This window comes from Microcaecilia unicolor, chromosome 4 (assembly GCF_901765095.1).
Source record: "Microcaecilia unicolor chromosome 4, aMicUni1.1, whole genome shotgun sequence".
NCBI classification, from domain to species: Eukaryota; Metazoa; Chordata; class Amphibia; order Gymnophiona; family Siphonopidae; genus Microcaecilia; species Microcaecilia unicolor.
In genome coordinates, this window is record NC_044034.1 from 244555481 (window position 1) to 244575259 (window position 19779).

At 46.2% G+C, this 19779-nt stretch overlaps 1 protein-coding gene across 1 annotated transcript in view; it reads left to right on the forward strand.

Annotated features, from left to right (window-relative positions):
- The window catches only part of DZIP1 (DAZ interacting zinc finger protein 1), a 327827-nt gene that overhangs the window by 219498 nt on the left and 88550 nt on the right, over positions 1 to 19779 (forward strand). Inside the window, 1 exon segment of the mRNA XM_030201373.1 lies at positions 11865 to 12010. Coding sequence (XP_030057233.1) covers positions 11865 to 12010 — 146 coding nt within the window.

The following is a 19779-nucleotide window of genomic DNA, read 5'->3' on the forward strand; positions in this document are numbered from 1 at the left end:
TTATAATGGGCAGCAGCAGAGGGATGAACAGCTCATTGAGTTCTTTAATCAAACCAGCTGGTATTACATCCTAAGGGGAACCAATTGGCTTAAGAGTAAAACCAAAAGTTGTTCCTCAGAAAGAAGCACAAATGAATCAAGGAATAGAAAGACAGCACCCCATTTGTGTGTCCTGACCCTCCACTAGAATGGTATTAGCTTTCAAAAACACTGTTGCCTGTGGTATGCCTGACATGTCCTTGTTATAAAAGTGTTTTGCAAGTAAATCAGCCTATCAGAATCCGCAATATTATTCGTCAAGCTGGCAATTATTCACCTGCAGATTTCTTAACTGCTTCACAACCCAAGCAACTTCCTTAGATTTATCCTCTGCCATTTCAGAATTCCAACAGGCTTCTTGAACCTACAGCTTCTGCTGAGCAAGCAGCTATTAAATCTTTCTTCCTATGCTCTATGGCATTTCTGTAACTGAGTGCTTCCAGTTTACTCTCTGGAGGACAGTACATTGCTGTAAGACCTTATACAATTCTTGCATAATTGGCTATCAATGTGACTAAAATTTAAGTGTATGTATTTATGCCAGCCATAGAGCTAATGTAAATGTGCATGTCTAAGTGGAACTTATGTAAATTACATTATTGTATAAGTTAGGCATGTAAGTGAGACCATAACTATGACCCACCCATTATCTGCCCGTGTGTACGCCCCCCTGTGCATATGCATAAGATAAGCAAGTATTGGCAGAATAGCACTTAGGCACCATGTGAACATTTACACTTTTACATGCTAGCATTTTAATTACTTATGTGCATAACATGTACACACAGATATTAGCATTTATGCCTTTCATATTCTGTTCCTTCTGTAATTAAGGAAGGGCTGAATGACTTTGAATCAGTGAGTTGACCAATGAATGGTCAAACCTCACAGTTGGATATATTTAAATATCATCAACTTGGATTGCATGAAAACTCAAGATTACGCATAAAAAACAGGTTCAGTATGCTCCCTTAACATGAGTGAGAGGGGAAATCGTCTGTACAAACCCTAGTGTCTGTAGTGCTTTTAAAAAATCTTACGCTAAGTAATTGTTAGTTTCAAAAATAGGCAGTTTAAAAAGAATACTATAACAGTTTGTATAACACTGAAAATCAATTTCAGTAACTCTGGCAGAACTAATATCTTTTCTCTATGGGCCCTGTATAAAAGTAGGACTGGTTTTTTAGCCTCATCAATAAGCATTCAGCTTCCCTGAACCTCTGGGATGCTTTCCTCAACAGCTGTTTACTAATTTTTCATGAACATTCCCACATCCCCTTTCCCTTAGCTTCATGGCATGCACAAGAGAAGATAGTATTATCTTCAGGACATATTTTCATAAGCCTAACAGGATCATTTGTGTTGAACCATATCTGAGTTATATACAACACTGCAACTTTATTTCTCTGTTATAAAATCATGAAGAAAGGCAGATTTAGACTGGACTGCCCTATCCTTTATTTATTGACGTTTCAGTGTTATATATTTATCTCTCAGTGGGTTATTCAGATGGTGTTTTTACCTCTTACAAACAAAGATACTTCTGATGTGTAGCCTTGCTGGCAACAAAAGAAGCATTTCTACTCTTTCTGGTACCCTGTGTTAGTAAATGTGGTCATTGCATAACCAAATACCACCCAACCACATAAAAGAAAAGGGTAAAATTTAACTCCTATCCTAATAAAACAAAAAGCAAAATCCAAATATTAAAAAAAAGGACATATTACCTCCAATGGGTCATGGTTTTAAACCCTTTGGCAGCCAGAACTGTTAATGTCAGGTAGCTGGGGTTTAACCCCAAATGTAGATTGAAAGCTCTTTCCATGGTGCATCAGGCTAGCTGCTCATAACCAATAATGAAGTCACAAGGGGATGGTTTCCTCACACTTCACAGTAATTCAGTCAGTAACAACCAGATTGAATGGTTCATCCTTTTAAACACAGTCCGGACCCAGAGATTGTGACATGAGGTGGGAGGGAGCCTAACCCCAAGTGTAGGCATTTCAGTTCATTTTTTTCCCGTTAGAAGAGTTCTCATTAGGATTTTTTAAAATTGAATTTTAAGTTTTCTGTATTTTTGTGCAGCTGTACTGAGCTGTATCAAAAACCATTTTCTTCAAGGCAAGCAGGATTACAAGCCCTTACAAGTGAATAATGTCACATGATGGAGTTTAATACAGGAAAAAGGCTGTTATAGATTGACAAAGCTTTTTTCTTTATCTTTTTAAAGTCTACCATGCATGTGCAGTATTTCAACACTGTTGTCAAATGGGTCCTTGTCTGTCTGTTTTTTGATGGAGCAAAATAAGGTGTTTCTCTTCTCATGCTCTTGTATTTTCTCATAGTGATTTGATGATTTTTAAAGTGTTGCACATGAGGGCCTCCATCTTTGTAATATTCTTAATTAGGGGTTTTGGTCATTTCTAAGCTTTTTCTTCTGTGTTTGCCCCTCTAACCCCTCAACAACCAAAAAATAATCCCTGGTGGCCCAAGTGGTCTGCCATCCCAACCCTAATTCTCCCTGGTAGCCTAACTGAGCCATTATCTTATATATGCAGATGATACCAAATTCCATATCATCATGCTGATCAATCCATAGACTGGTGGGTTGTGTCCATCTACCAGCAGGTGGAGATAGAGAGCAATCCTTTTGCCTCCCTATATGTGGTCATGTGCTGCCGGAAACTCCTCAGTATGTTCTCTATCTCAGCAGGTGGTGGTCACACACAGCAGCAGCTCTGGCTAGGTCTCCAAGCCTAATCTTTAGGTTTTGTTGAGTACCTGGGGTTGAGGGCTGTTCTTGAGCAAGTGCAAACCTGGTGGTGCCAGGTCCCTCCTTTTCTCCCCCCTCCCGCTGGCTCCGTTAAAAAAAACAAAACATTTTTATTTCAATGTTTATATCAGCGTTTATTGCAGCTGCTCACTGGGACACCAGTTCGTTACAGCTTGGAGCGAGAAGCAGGTAATTTTTACCTTTTTGTAGCGGGCAGGGGGTTCCCCGATCGGTCTCCACGTGGCCTATGGCGTCGGAGGTCGAGGGCGCGAAGAATCGCTCCCCGGACCACGTGTGCGCTTCTAGCGGGGATGCGGGGGTCTTAAAGCCTGACTCGCCCTTTTTGGGCGTCAGTTTGGAGGCCAGTCAGTGTCCCGGTTCTTCCTCCGGTGCAGCGGTTTTTCCCGCCATAAACGCCCATCCCCCACTGCTCGCCCCCACCATTTTGGCTGGCCAGTCTGCTCGGACGGCTTCTTCTTGGGCCGCCCTCGAGGTGGGAGATGTTAATGCTATGGTCGCCCTTGATTCGGGCGACGGCAAAAAAGCGGCCAAAGTTAAGCGCCGTTCTTCCCACGTGGCTCCTTCTCGGAGTGTCGCGCCGGACGCCATTTTGGATGCACAGCATGTTTCTCCCCCGCTCTTGCGAGCGCCGGTTGAGGGTGCGTCTAGGGCTGTGGCCCAGGCTGCAGAAGTGCACAGTCTGGGGGGTTTCTCCCCCGAGTTCATTTTGCTGCTGCATCAGGCCTTCCTTATGCAAAACGCTGCCCCTGCTCCCTTGTCCGATAAAGGGGTTGAGGCCTCCGGAAGCAAAAGCCCTCGGGTGGATTTCCAGGCCCTAGAGGATTCTGTCTTCTCTGATGTAGATGAGGGCAGCGTATCTGAGTTCTCCCAACGGTCCTTTGGGGATTCCTTGGAGGAGACTGATTCCCGCTCGGATGGAGCGGATGACCCCTCTGCAGCAAGGATCTTTCGCTCAGAGGATTTGCCCAACCTGTTAGTGCAGGCCATGAGCATTTTGAAGATTTCCTGTCCGGAGGACGTCTCTCCCTCAGCCTCTGTTGGCTCCGCCATTATGCTGGGGACGAAGCGCCCGCCTAGAACCTTCCACGTGCATGATGCCATGCACACCTTGATTTCGGCTCAATGGGATGTCCCGGAAGCGAGCCTCAAAGTGGCTAGGGCTATGTCCCGCCTCTATCCTCTGCCTGAAGGTGAACGGGAGGCCTTTCTTTGGCCTACCGTGGATTCTTTAATCACTGCGGTGACTAAGAAAACGGCGTTGCCGGTGGAAGGTGGCACGGCCCTGAAGGACGCCCAAGACAGAAGATTGGAGGCGGCTTTAAGGTCGTCCTTTGAGGCGGCTGCCTTGTTTGCAGGCCTCAGTTTGCGGCTCCTATGTGGCCAGGGCGTGCCTGACGATTGTGCAGCGGGCTTCCCCCTCGGATCCTTCTGATTGGCCGGCCCTGGAATCGGGCTTGGCCTATTTGGCAGACTTGCTGTATGATGTCTTGAGAGCCTCGGCTAAAGGTATGGCTCAGACAGTCTCTGCATGGCGTTGGCTTTGGCTGAAGCATTGGTCTGCTGACCACGCCTCTAAGTCTCGCCTGGCTAAGTTGCTTTTTAAAGGCAAGCTGCTCTTTGGAGTCGAGCTGGACAAAATTGTGACCGATCTCGGCACGTCTAAGGGCAAGAGGTTACCAGAGGTCAGGGCTCGGGCCAGTGGTGCCCGCCCTGGTTCCTCCAAAGGGCGGTTTCAGGAAGCCCGTCGGTATCGCCCGGGCAAGTCGGGCTCCTCTGCCCCCTCTTCTTTCAAGAGGAACTTCTCCCCCAAGCAGCATTCCTTTCGCAGAGACCGCCGTCCCGGAGGTGCGCCCTCCGGTCCTCCCCCAGGGTCTCGTACCCAATGACGGGGTCCTGGTCCATGGCCCAGAGCAGATTGGAGGACGCCTGTCCTCGTTTCTGGGCGAGTGGACCAGGGTAACTTCAGACGCTTGGGTGCTGGAAGTCATCAGAGACGGCTACAAGCTAGAGTTCTGCCGACCCTTAAGAGACGGGTTTGTACACTCTCCCTGCAAGTCTCCGGTCAAAGCTGTGGCAGTGCAGCAGACTTTGGACAATCTGATCCGCCTGGGTGCAGTCGTTCCGGTGCCAGAAGATCAGCTGGGCAAGGGACGTTACTCCATTTACTTTGTGGTACCAAAGAAAGGAGGTTCGGTACGGCCTATCCTCGACCTCAAAGGGGTCAATCGGGCCTTGAAAGTTCGGCACTTCAGAATGGAGACTCTCCGCTCTGTTATAGCGGCAGTGAAGGCAGGGGAGTACCTGGCATCCTTGGACATCAAGGAAGCTTACTTGCATATTCCCATCTGGCCTCCTCATCAACGCTTTCTGCGTTTTGCAGTCCTGGGCCTACACTTCCAGTTCAGAGCCCTCCCGTTCGGGTTGGCTACTGCTCCGCGGACCTTCTCCAAAGTAATGGTGGTCATCGCGGCCTTCCTACGAAAGGAAGGAGTACAAGTCCATCCTTATCTGGACGACTGGTTGATCCGAGCCCCCTCTTATGCAGAGTGCGGCAAAGCTGTGGACCGGGTGATTGCTCTTTTGAGCTCCCTGGGGTGGATCATCAACTGGGAGAAAAGCCAGCTGCGCCCGACTCAGTCCCTGGAGTATCTGGGCGTTTGATTCGACACCCAAGTGGGCAGAGTGTTCCTGCCAGACAATCGGATTGTCAAGCTTCAGGCTCAGGTGGACCAGTTCCTAGCAGCCTCTCCTCTTCGGGCTTGGGACTATGTGCAGCTGTTGGGCTCTATGACGGCCACGATGGAAGTAGTGCCCTGGGCCAGGGCTCATATGAGCCCACTACAACACTCTCTGCTGCAGCGCTGGACTCCAGTGTCAGAGGATTATGCTGTGCGCCTTCCCTTGGACCCAGCGGTGCGCAAGGCGCTGAGCTGGTGGCTGAGGACAGACAAGTTGTCTGCAGGAATGCCTCTTGTGACCCCGGAGTGGATTGTCGTCACGATGGACGCCTCTTTGACGGGCTGGGGAGCCCACTGCTTGGGAAGGACAGCGCAGGGACTCTGGTCTCCTGCAGAGGCAAAGTGGTCTATCAACCTCCTGGAACTCAGAGCCATTCGGTTGGCGCTTTTGGAGTTTCTCCCGGTACTAGCGTTGAAGCCAGTACGGGTCCTGTTGGACAATGCCACGGCTGTGGCCTATGTCAGTCGCCAGGGAGGTACCAAGAGCGCCCCTCTAGCCAAGGAGGCCATGAATCTATGCCAGTGGGCGGAAGCGAACCTGGAACAGCTGTCGGTGGCCCACATTGCGGGAGTCATGAATGTCAAGGCGGACTTTCTCAGTCGCCATACCTTGGATCCCGGAGAGTGGCAGTTATCGGCTCATGCGTTCTTGGACATCACGAAGCGCTGGGGCCAGCCGAGCCTAGATCTGATGGCGTCATCGGCCAATTGCCAAGTGCCGCGCTTTTTCAGCAGAGGACGGGGCCTTCGATCTCTGGGAGTAGATGCTCTTCTCCAACAGTGGCCGACACAGGAGCTTCTCTATGTGTTCCCGCCCTGGCCCATGTTGGGCAGGGTACTAGACCGGGTGGCAAAGCATCCGGGCCGGATAATTCTGGTGGGTCCGGACTGGCCCAGACGTCCCTGGTATGCGGACTTGATCAGGCTCTCAGTGGACGACCCTCTGCGGCTGCCAGTGCAGCAGGGCCTGTTGCATCAGGGTCCCGTGGTGATGGAGGATCCCTCCCCCTTTGGTCTTACGGCCTGGCTATTGAGCGGCAGCGTCTGAGGAAGAAGGGCTTCTCAGACAAGGTCATCGCCACTATGCTGAGAGTGAGGAAGCGCTCTACTTCTACTGCTTACGCCAGGGTTTGGTGTACCTTTGCATCGTGGTGTGAGGCAGGCTCCCTTTCTCCCTTCACTGCTCCAATTTCTTCAGTGTTGGTGTTCCTGCAAGAAGGTCTGGAGAAAGGCCTGTCGCTCAGTTCCCTTAAAGTCCAGGTAGCGGCTCTGGCTTGCTTCAGGGGCCGCCTGAAGGGTGCTTCCCTGGCTTCGCAGCCAGATGTGGTGCGTTTTCTCAAGGGAGTTAATCACCTGCGCCCTCCTCTGCACTCAGTGGTGCCTGCGTGGAATCTCAATGTGGTGCTAAGAGCCTTGCAGAAGCCGCCTTTTGAACCCTTGTCGAGGGCATCTCTGAAAGACCTGACGATGAAAGCAGTCTTTTTGGTGGCTATCACTTCAGCCAGAAGAGTTTCCGAGCTCCAGGCGCTATCATGTCGAGAGCCTTTTCTGCAGTTCACTGAGGCAGGAGTGTCTATTCGCACAGTGCCTTCCTTCCTGCCCAAGATTGTTTCTCGCTTCCATGTGAATCAGCAGCTCTGTCTCCCATCCTTTCATAGGGAGGACTACCCAGAGGAGTACTCTGCTCTCAAATATCTAGATGTGAGACGAGTCATCATCAGATACTTGGAAGTGACCAATGATTTCCGGAAGTCGGATCATCTGTTTGTCCTGTTTGCAGGTCCTCGTAAGGGTCTGCAGGCTGCTAAACCTACAGTGGCAAGATGGGTCAAGGAAGCCATTGCAGCGGCTTATGTGGCCGCGGGGAAGGTGCCGCCTCTCCAGCTGAAGGCTCACTCCACTAGAGCTCAGGCGGCCTAGATGGCAGAGGCCGGGTCCGTCTCCTTGGAAGAGATTTGCAAGGCGGCAACTTGGGCATCGGCCCATACCTTCTCCAGGCATTACCGCTTGACTGTGGCTGCTCGGGCGGAGGCCCGGTTTGGAGCTTCAGTGTTGCGGTCAGGGATTTCAATGTCCCGCCCTGGGTGAGTACTGCTTCGGTACATCCCACCAGTCTATGGATTGATCAGCATGATGATATGGAAGGTAAAATTATCTATCATACCTGATAATTTTCTTTCCATTAATCATAGCTGATCAATCCATAGCCCCTCCCAGATATCTGTACTGTTTATATTCTGGTTGCATTTCAGGTTCAAGTTTAGTCTTCAGTTCCTGTTCAGGAGGACTTCGTGTTCAAGTTTTTTCAATTGGATTCTTCAAGAGTTGAGACGAGTTTGTGTTGCAGTGAGCTGCTGCATTCCTCTCCCCTCCGTTTTACGGGGCTGGATTGAGACCTAAATTCTGCCTGCGCTCCCTCCCGCTTCGTGCGGCTGTAGGGCAGCTTTGTACCCCTCCCGCTTCGGTGGTGGTGGGGTCAGTCAGCTCCTCCCGCGGTTGCAGGATAAGCCAGATCCCCCCGCATTGGCGGGTGTGGTGTCCCTCCCCCGCTCAGCGGGGATAAGCTGGACGGATTCCCCTCCCCCACTTGTGTGGGGATGAGCTGGGTTAATTCCCCTCCCCCGTTTCGGCGGTGGTGAGCTGGGCAGAGTGTCCCTTTGTGGGTGTAATTCTCTAAGTGCTGAGTCCTGCGGATGGAGCTTGGATATCGACATACTGAGGAGTTTCCGGCAGCACATGACCACATATAGGGAGGCAAAAGGATTGCTCTCTATCTCCACCTGCTGGTAGATGGACACAACCCACCAGTCTATGGATTGATCAGCTATGATTAATGGAAAGAAAATTATCAGGTATGATACATAATTTTACCTTCATTTTTCCTCTGATTTTTCCTGTCTCTGCTTTTATTACTCGTTTGCAAACAATTTTTGATGGTATTTCTAATTGGATGCAGAGAAATAGGCTTGTTTTGAACATCTCTGAAGCAGAAGTTTTGTTGGTGAGCTGTGATTCAGACCTTGACATTCCAACTCAGATTTCTCTGTCTGGTAGTTGAATTGTGTTGTCCTGTATGGTGTGAAGTTTAGGGGTTTCATTAGTTTCAGCTTTGAAGTTTAAACCCCAAACACAGGAAGTGATTAGAACTTCCTGTTTTAAGCTGAGAATGCTACAAAAACTGTTGTCCATGGAAGATTTTAAGACAGTGTTGCAGGCCATGATGCTTAATGAATTTGATTATTGCAACACAATTTGGGTTGGTTTTTTTTTTACTCTTGTAGTCATTCTTTGCAAGTTGTCCAAAATTCTGCTGCTTGCTTTTTATTGGGGCTTTCAAACAGTGTGTTTTTATTTTACTTGTGAACTGCCTTGGCCTTCTGGACAGATAAGGCTGTATATCAAAGATTTGTAATAAACGTAAACACATTTCGTCATACCTTAATAATTTGCATTGGCTCCCAACTGCTTCAAGAATTAAACTTAAAATTTTATTACTGATCCACCCTTAGTGGTAGTCTTCTCAGTAGTACCATGAAACAACCACTAGAGATCATAGCTGCAATTCTGCAACCTGGCAGCTCCAGGGCAGGAGTGGAGGGAACTGCCCCAACCTGGCCTACTAGATTACCAAGGTGAAACCCAGAAGAGGGTTGGGGAAGGGTGTTGGTATGGTGTTAGTGGGGGATACCTGTTGCGGGGAATCTGTCCTGAATAGTAACTCTTCCCTCACAAGCCACCTGAAGATCAGTCTGGATAGAATGGGGAGTGCTGATATTTTTTGTGTGTGTGTGTGGGGGGGGGGGGGGGGGGGGGGGGGGGGGAGCTGGCTGTTCACTGCTGCTGGAGGCTTTTTATTTTTATTTATTTATTTTTTGTCATACAGGCATTGGGCTGCTGTCATGCTACCAGGCTGCCAGTCACACAGTTGCACTTAATGATACTTCTTGAAGTAGCATTAAATGCAACAGTAGTATCAAGACACCTACCATGCAGGTACATACTGTGCAATAGTTGTTCTTGTCAGCCATGCCTGATCCTGCCCCAACATGTTTTAGGAACTTACTGTGGGATTTTAATTACACAATAGCTCTAACCACACAGTGGACATTAGCTCGGACTACACTAATAGTTACCCTGAGTTAAAACCCACAGTAAGTGCTTAACATAAATATGCCTCTTAGTGCTTGAAATAAATATGCCACAGTTAATGCTTAACATAAATAGGCTTTTAGTAAATATGTCTCTTAGTGTGAAGCATTTGATGTCAAAACCTAAGCCCTATACTATACCAATTCTGGTGCTTGTCTGCGATGAATAGCTACCTGAAAGTGACAGAGAATTAGTTTTCAAAGATCAAAATTGCCATAGGCAATACAGGGCAATACAGACTTTGTAATCATCACACAAAGTCTTTGTCTCAGTGCTCAGGTCTTTGGAGGTGCCAGACTGTGATGTACTTTGTCTTCACCTAGACTATTGCCAGAGCAACAAGCATGATTTCATGAATATAAAAGACCTAACCAGACAAGAACTGAAGGTTCCAGTATATTAAGAGCTAGACTTGACTTCTGAATCAAGGTCCCAAAAATTCACCCATTCCTGTGGGCTATCATGGCAGTGATCAGATGTAGAAGAATCTCCTTGCTTGCCCTCTGATCTGTATAAGAGCATTTTCAGTGAATAACTCTCATCTTTGAAACAGGTTTCAAAAGGACATCTGTAGCTCACTACTGAGCCTGTGATGGTCAGCATTTTTATAGTTGGCTGACCACCACCAGCTAATTTAGAGTACAAATCTGGGCACCAACTATCTGAGTCAGCAGCAGTACGGGGAAGTTATGTAATACAGTTGATATTCAGTGCCATACCTGCCTACCTAACCAGGCAAAGATAAGACTGCTAGTTATTTGAGTCCTTGCATGGTTAGCTATACTTGCACCGTCACTTAATATTGTGGGTGCCCATGTAACTACTGGCTCCTGCCTAGATACTGCTCTTGGACTGCTCCTGTACTACCCGGACAGTGTTTCAGTGGTCAGAGAGGATATTCAACAGCGCTGCTGGTTAAATGCCATTGAATACCCCTTCCTGATCCACTCAGCATGATTTAACCAGGTAGGAGCCTCTCCTGCTCAATTAAATCATTTTGAGTACTGGGCCCCTGGTTCTTATATTACCTATGTTGTCATAAATCAGTTTTGTCAAGTACTAGGGTCAGTAATACAGTGTTGTTTGTGGGGAGTTTTATGCTGGAAATTTTAGTTGAGGAGGTATAGAGTGGTCAGAATTTATATAGTGTTTGAGGATGCTCTTATTTGGATTTGTCACTACTGAATATATTATGTTTGGCAGAAAATGTAGAAAAGCTTTTTATTAAGTGATATGATGCTGGATTTTGATTTGTATATGGAGGGGATGGTGTGTTGTAAAGTCTGTAAATTGTCATTCATGTAACTGAATTGCAAGCCAATTGTAGTAGAAGTATGCAAATACAAAATAAAGTAAGCTAAATTAAGGACTATTATGTCAGAGATTACCTTTTCAACCAACACTCCCATGCCCCTGATACCTACCAGGGGTCTCCCTGGTGAGTAGTAGGGAGTGGTGGCAAGAGTTGGGGTCCCAGTAACCTAATCACTCTGCCTGGGCTCTACTGTTAAGTTTATCTGACAGAGAAATAAGATCATCATTAAATGGCCTGCGAAAGTTTGTCTCTACATAACATTTTCCTGCCTCTGCATGGCTGCATATTCCAGCTGAAACAGTCACTTGCTTTGCTTATAACTCTCTGTCCCTATGCCTCTTCCTCTGTCATTCTTATCTCCAAACCAAAAACTGGCCCTTGGTTTAGCATGACATCTAACTTTATTCAGTATCAAGAAATTAATGCCATTTGCTCCAGCTGCTAGCAGCTGTGGAAAGCTGCACTGTTATGCTGCCATCTGGTGCATAGCTTAAAATAATTACCTGATTCTAACTTGCATTGAGCTCAGATTTGGAAACTAATCTGAATCTAAGAAAAATCCAAAAACAATCATTAAGGTAATAGTATAGCATAAAGAAAACCTCTGTTTGATCATAGGGCTAGTAAACATAATTGGGATTATAATTAAGGTTGACTTTAGATGTGAAGAAAAAGTACTTGTATATTAACTACTGTCGGTATGCACTTTTTGCAAAAGCAGTTTTGTTTGCTAAGTTTTTGTTAAGTGAGTGTATGCTTGCATTACACTAATTCATGCAGGTTAAACTTTTAAGTGCAACTACTTATTTAACGGACATATATTTTTCAGAAGAGGAAAAAACTGAAGTAACACCAAGTACCAGTAAGCAACGTTTAATAAATACTTTGAAGAATCATCCTTCATTAATTAAAGAATTAAGATCAGTCTTGGAGCAAGGATTGGTGGAGAAGCTAGAATCTTTAGGTGTTAAAGCAGTAAGTTTTTATGTCATTTTTAGATGCTGTATTACATCATTTTAGAAGTTATGTTGTTTTAACTGCTATGAAATCCCTTTCCTTGTGCTCATAATAATTCTGCATCTATCTCATTAGCACGACTTAATAGACCAGGAAATTGACACATGATTTTATATGGTAATCCCAAGTCATAACTGTTTATCTATATTTATATACTTCAGATCCAAACTGCACCCTGCAGTTCACAACATAATTAAAATAATTCATAAAACATGGTTACCACCAAAAGATCCCAAATTCATCTGGCCCATATGCACTTAACCATAAGCACATCTGAACTAAAATGTTTTCAACCTCTTTTTGAACCCAGTGTTTCACTATGAAAGTCCTTGGGGAGAGCATTTCATAGCTGAAATGACTTTATTGAGAAAACCCTCTCCTGATGTCTAACCAACCAAACTTCCTTTACAGTTGGAATATATTGCTGGAGTCCAAAATGTCTAGGTAATTGGAATGTAAGGACAATGCTGGGTGGACTTCTGTGGTCTGTGTCCCGGAAATGGCAAAGAAAGATCGGGATCGAATACACATATTTTATACCTTATTCATTGTTGGTTTAATGATGAATTGATAATGTGTGCCTGTTGGGCAGACTGGATGGACTGTTCATGTCTTTATCTGCCTTCATGTACTGTGTTATGTTACAAACGTTGTGCCTTATGAGACCATAAATTACAGCCTAAAACAATCTTGAGCTTTAACTTGCAAATAGGTTGACCTCTAGCCCTAAAGATCAATATCAACACTTTATACTGAATTCAATATTGCATGACCAGCAGTGCAACGTAGTTAATTCTGGTGCAACACGATCATACTTCTGTAACCTCGCTATATTTGAGGTGCCATATTCTGGACTAACTGTAACTTCTGAATCTCTCTTTCCGGTGGCCCTTACAGAATAGCATTACAGCAGTCCAGACGGGGTAATACTATTGCCTTCATATCTGCAATTAAATTGATCAGGGTAAATAAGATTAACTAATGAGGCATTCTCAAAATAGGAAAAGAGCCCTGCACCAATATGGTAATCTCCAACATCCATTCGTATACCTGGATTTCAGCCCAATTGCTGAAACTCATCCTTTCAACCATTACACCCATTCACAAAAGTCTGGAGAAAAGTAGAATGAGTAAATCAAAACAAGTAGTCTTCTCTATATTCAATGTCAATTGTAAATCTGTACACCAACCATGAATCAAATAGAGTGTTCCCTCTATAGCCCTTTCCATAACAGATATATCCTAGGGGAAACAGCAGTAGCAGGTTATAAAGGTAGGGTAATATAAATTAAAAAATTTCAAAAAACATAGGGTGGCAGCATTGCACCTTGGGGTATTCCACATGTAGGTAGACAGATCTAAGAACCTGAACCTGTTACATCCTACCTTCCAAAAAACATTTAAACCATATTTAAACGGCGCCCCCTAAACCCAGTTGTGTTAATTCCTTCAAAAGTAAGACATAGTTTACTGTAATAAATGCTGCACTAATATCCAGCACTATAACTGCAATACTATGTCCAGTTCATCCAGCTATAAATACCATCATAAACATCTGTAAGAATGATTTCAGTTCTGTGTTATTGATAGAAACCTGATTGAAGATCATCTAAAATATTTGTAGTCTACTCAAAATCTAATAACTGATTTGCCACAACCTTTTCAGTAACATAGTAGATGACGGCAGAAAAAAAGACCTGCACAGTCCATCCAGGCTGCCCAACAAGACAACTCATGTGTACTACTTTTTGTGTATACCCTACTTTGATTTGTACCTGTGCTCTTCAGGGCACAGACCGTATAAGTCTGCCCAGCACTATCCCCGCCTCCCAACCACCAGCCCCGCCTCCCACCACCGGCTCTGGCACAGACCGTATAAGTCTGCCCAGCACTATCCCTGCCTCCCACCACCGGCTCTGGCACAGACCATATAAGTCTGCCCAGCAGTAAAAAAGATATTCAGGTCAAAGGTTTTCCACCCTCCCTGGATTGAACATACTTTTAAAAGGCTAAATAACAGAACTCTAAAGTAGAGGGAAAAAGACCTGACTCCAGAGAAGTTTTCAGTATTACTTATTATGTTTAAACTGTTTTATTGACGATTATCACAGTACAAATTAACTTGGAATATTCATATAGCATTAATTGATAGACAAAACAACATTCTAGCAACATATTCAACCACCGGCTCTGGCACAGACCGTATAAGTCTGCCCAGCACTATCCCCGCCTCCCAACCACCAGCCCCGCCTCCCACCACCGGCTCTGGCACAGACCGTATAAGTCTGCCCAGCACTATCCCTGCCTCCCACCACCGGCTCTGGCACAGACCATATAAGTCTGCCCAGCAGTAAAAAAGATATTCAGGTCAAAGGTTTTCCACCCTCCCTGGATTGAACATACTTTTAAAAGGCTAAATAACAGAACTCTAAAGTAGAGGGAAAAAGACCTGACTCCAGAGAAGTTTTCACTATTACTTATTATGTTTAAACTGTTTTATTGACGATTATCACAGTACAAATTAACTTGGAATATTCATATAGCATTAATTGATAGACAAAACAACATTCTAGCAACATATTCAACATCGCCAAGCACTTTTCTTCCCCATTTTTCTCCCCCCTCCCCTCTTAACAATTCCTTGGCAAGGGGGTCACGTGATGCTGTGAGCTGGGAAGGAAGTGAATTTTCGGCTGCTGGGAGCCCTGCCCGAAATTCGAACCTTTAAAGACGTCTCCGACCCCAGAAAGTAGAGAATCTAAGGCGCACACGCTCTCCCAGTATATGGACAAATATTTAACGCGATCGGCGATGGCGCAAACCGCAAAAAACACGAAGAAAAAAGAGGAGAAACCGAGACTTGGCGAATCCAAGATGGCGGCCGCCTCGCCGGCGAATTCACCCTCCCGCCCGGCCTCTGATTTCACGCTGCCAGAACTTACAGAAGCAGTGGTGGGCGCATTGGCCCCCCAGTTTGATCAGCTTTCTGCCCAGATAACGGGGCTGTCGGCGCTCACGACAGAACTTTCACGTCGGACTGGGGAGCTGGAGGCCCGGGTTGCGGAGGTGGAAGATGGTCAACAAAATAACTCGGGAGAGATAGAAAGACTACAACGCCTGGTCCAGGAGAATGTGCAGCGAGTAGAAGATTTGGAAAATCGCTCGCGCCGCGATAATCTCCGCTTTGTGGGATTTGCAGAATCCTTGGCAGATAAAGACTTAAAACGCACATTGGAAACATGGCTTCAGGCACATTTCCCGGAGGCTGGAGAAGGCCGTACGATCCGAATTGAACGTGCACATCGTGTAGGACCTAGGCCGACAAGAGAATCGAGGCCCAGAGTGGTGATAGCAAAATTTCACTGTTATGCCCAAAAAGCGGCAATATTGCGACAGTATAAAAGCTGCAGGGAAACTACAAAGTATGATGGAACCTTAATACGTATCTTTCAGGATTACTCTGCGGCTTTGGCAGCACAACGCCGTGCTTTTTCCACGGTTTGCACCTGTTTAGTGGAAAAAAAGTTCAAATTCACCCTGCAATATCCAGCAACCTTGAAAATCTTGGCGAATGGAACCTGGACAACTTATACTGAACCAGATGCTGTAGCGGAGTGGTTGAATCATCACCAGACCTGACATTGGGGGGATTGCCATTATATTCCACAGATGGTTTAACCACACAATATGTTGATGGAGTTCTTGGTTGGCAGTTGCCGGTTGGATTGCTACTTTGCTTGAGTTCTAGAAAGTTCTTGTTGGGCTGCTAACGGCGAAAATTGACTGTGAAAAAGAGTGAGACCGAATGGCTGGGTGAACAAGATGGTAGACCAGAGACATATGGCGGAATGGCTCAGGAATGGACTGGAGCGGAAAGCTGTTCGAATACCTGACGGTGTGATCTTGGTGGCTTTCTGGGCTATGTGAGACACTAACTATGATACATTTATTTTGATATGAAAGAAGGGTAGGGCTCCTATAGCATCTAGACCTCTGCCTGCTACACTCACTGAACGCAGTGAGATTGGTAAGACAGGCCAGATAGTTAGTGGGGGGAAGATGGGGGGAGGACAAGGGGGGGAGATACAGGGGAAGGGGGAGGGAGAGGGAGGGAATGGAAGCAGAAGCGAGCAGATTGATGAAGGGACACAAAGAAGAGCTGTGGGCTTGGGTAAACCATGGTATGAATGTGTGTTGGCTGATATAAGGAGCCTTTGGTTGAGGCTGGGCAACCGGGGCGTTAAGTTAGGTTTGCTATATGTTAAATTGACGAAGTTAGAAGATTGCTTTGACTGAACATTTAAGATTAGTGACCTGGAATGTGGCGGGGATTACCTCTCCAATTAAGAGATCAAAAATTTTAACACACTTGAACCGCCTAAAGGCTTCCATAGTATGCCTACAAGAGACCAAACTCTCAGACGAGGAACACCGAAAGCTGCGCCAGCAATGGGTGGGGGAGTGTTATTACTCCTCCTCCGGGGCTAGACGGGGAGGAGTGGCGATATTGATTAGGAAAGGGCTCCCATGCACTTCTAAATTAATAGGGAAAGACCCTAAGGGAAGATACGTCCTACTTCATCTCAATATTATGGGACAGGAATACTACCTATGTGTGGTTTATGGGCCAAACGGTTATGATGCAGAGTTTTTCCAGACATTGATAAATCTGGGTCTCAAATACGATACGGCCCCTTGGATTGTGGCGGGAGATTTTAACCAAGTGCTTGACCCGGACCTCGACCGCTCGACGGTCGGGGCATGGAGCGCACTACCCCGCAGTAAAGGATTACCTTATCTCTGTAAATTAATGGACTTAGTAGATCCCTGGAGGTTACTATTCCCGCAAAGGCGGGACTATACCCATCTGTCGAAGGCCCACAAAACCTGGTCCCGTATAGACTACATTTTAGTTTCCACATCGCTTTTTTCTCGGGTAGTTAAGACAGATATGGCAACAATGGCGATATCAGATCATACTCCAGTCTGGGCTGATATAGTACTGGGACAAAATGTAGACAGATTTAAGTCATGGAGGTTCCCATCCTACTTAGCGGGGGATGGAGACTTTGGCAATTTCCTAGTACAAAAATGGAAACTGTTTGAATCTGATAACGTAGCCCACAAAGACAACCCGACATTGTTCTGGGAAACTTCTAAAGCAGTTATGAGAGGGGAAATTATCGGATACTTAAGCGCAAGAAATAAAAAGATCTCCCAAGGCATAATTTTACTGGAGCGTAAATACCAACAAGCTAAACGTGCGCACATACGATGTAGAACCCAGACCAATTATGACAATGTGATTGCGGCACAGGTGGCCCTAGACTCACTACTCCACGAACGGGCCAAGAGGCAAGCTTTTGGCCGTAAATATCACTATTTCAAATATGGTAATAGACCTGGGAAATTACTAGCTAAAGTTGCAAAGGCCTGGTCGGAGAAGACATTTATTTCTACGGTGTTGGCACCTGATGGTTCCCGTAAATCTTGTCCTAAGGATATATTGACCATATTCAGAGACTATTTTTCCCGAGTATACCAACCGGAGGCGCAGCAGGGGGGACCAAAATTGGATGATTATTTGAGAGACGCAGGCCTCCCGGTACTGCCACAGGTGGTCCGGGATCAGTTGAATGCTCCCCTCCAGGCCCGAGAGATTCAACAAACGATCAAGGGTTTGTCCTTGGGAAAATCTCCGGGCCTGGATGGTTTCTCTACAGAATACTATAAATTATTGTCGACCCAACTGAGTGTTCCCCTGACACTTCACCTTGAAGCAGCTGTGGGAGTGGGGAGGCTGCCCAGGGATTCGAATGAAGCCTTAATTGTTCTCATCCCGAAACCGGGCAAACCACCCGACTTGCCAGGGTCTTACAGGCCAATATCTCTTCTCAATGTAGATGTAAAAATTTTAGCTAAAGTCCTTGCTGACAGGCTGGCTATACATCTCCCGGCTTTAGTAGGGGACCATCAGGTGGGATTCGTGCGGGGGAGACACCCAGGTCTCAATGTCCGTAGGGCCCTGATGGCAGTGGCGTATGCGGAAGCCACGGGTCATCCCTTAATGTTGGCAGGCCTGGACGCTACTAAAGCATTTGACCAAGTGAATTGGGACTATCTCTTTCAAACACTTAAATACATAGGGTTGTCCGGGTGGTATTTGCATGCAATTGATACACTATATACGGATCCTGGAGCCAGAGTCTTAGTGAATGGAATGTGTTCTCCACGTTTTTTGGTAAGACGGGGCACGAGACAGGGTTGCCCCCTGTCTCCACTTCTGTTTTTGATATACTTGGAGCCCCTGCTGCGCAATATTATAAAAGACCCAGGGGTGGAGGGAGTTCAGCTGCCACAGCTTCATGTTAAAGTATTGGCTTATGCAGATGACATTCTCCTAGTACTGACACAACCTCAGACATCGTTGACAATAGCTTTAGATCACATAGCAGAATTCGGATATTACTCGGGGTTCCAACTTAATTCACAGAAGTCCGAGGTGCTACCAATACCTCTCTCCGTGCGGGAGCGCTGGGAGGGAAGGTTCCCGTTGAAGTGGACCGCTGATTACTTGGTCTACTTGGGGATCAGATTGCCAACATCGCTCAAGCAACTTTATAAAATCAACTTAGCCCCCTTGTGGAAAGAGACTCAACACACTTTAGAAATGTGGCAGCGCCTTCCCCTGTCCTTGTGGGGGCGTGCAGCTCTGTACAATATGGTCCTGGTTCCGAAATGGCTATATGTGGTCCAGGTGCTATCTCTGTTCTTCTTATATAAAGACGAGCGGAAACTACACAGATTACTAGCTAGATATCTATGGAATGGGAAGAGACCCAGGGCTACACTACAACAAACATACCTTCCAATACAAAAGGGAGGATTGGGTGTACACAGCATTCAACGTATGTCAGTGGCGGGTTGCATGAGACATCTTACGGATTGGTTTAGGGGCACATCCTTTTTTTCCTTTCCCATTCCTGAAACTAAACTAGTGAGCAAATATCACTTTAGCTATTGGTTGCATGCACCAGTTGGCAAAGCACCCACCGCCAAAGGATATGCTCCCCTTTTCACGCCGCTGAGACGTGCATGGCGATGGCTGGGCAAAGCTGGAGGGTTCGAGTGCCACTCTTCCCCCTTCCTACCGATTGGTGGCAATGTAGATTTTTCAGTGGGCACGGATACTGAGACTTTTCAGACATGGAGGGAGGGGGGGATAATATTCCTGTTTCAAGTATTAACAAAAGAAGGCAAATGTAAGTCCTTCAAGGATTTGTGTGAGAATGTTGGACTTCCAGCACAGGCTACCCTTTCCTACTTGCAATTGAGCCATTACATTGCCTCCCTCCCCCGAGCGTCGTTGACCTCGCAGAGACGAAGACAAATTACAGATTTGCTAGATTTGGAGGCGCAGCTTTCGGTTCCTCTAAAATTCTATCATTTTAAACTCAAAGAGCTTTGCCCGGAGATATCATATGATCAGATTGCTGGGGCCTGGACTAGAGACTTGGGCTGTTCTATTACTGGAGTGATGGTACAGGCTAATTTGGCAATGGGGTATAAGACCTTTAGAGAGGTGACACTGCAGGAATCCCAATATAAATTTAACATGAGAATGTATATTTCGCCACATAGAGCGTTTAGAGCTGCCTTAAGACCTTTGGATGACTGCCCTAAGTGTGCGGGAACTGGGGCGCATTTGGGACATATGTTCTGGTTGT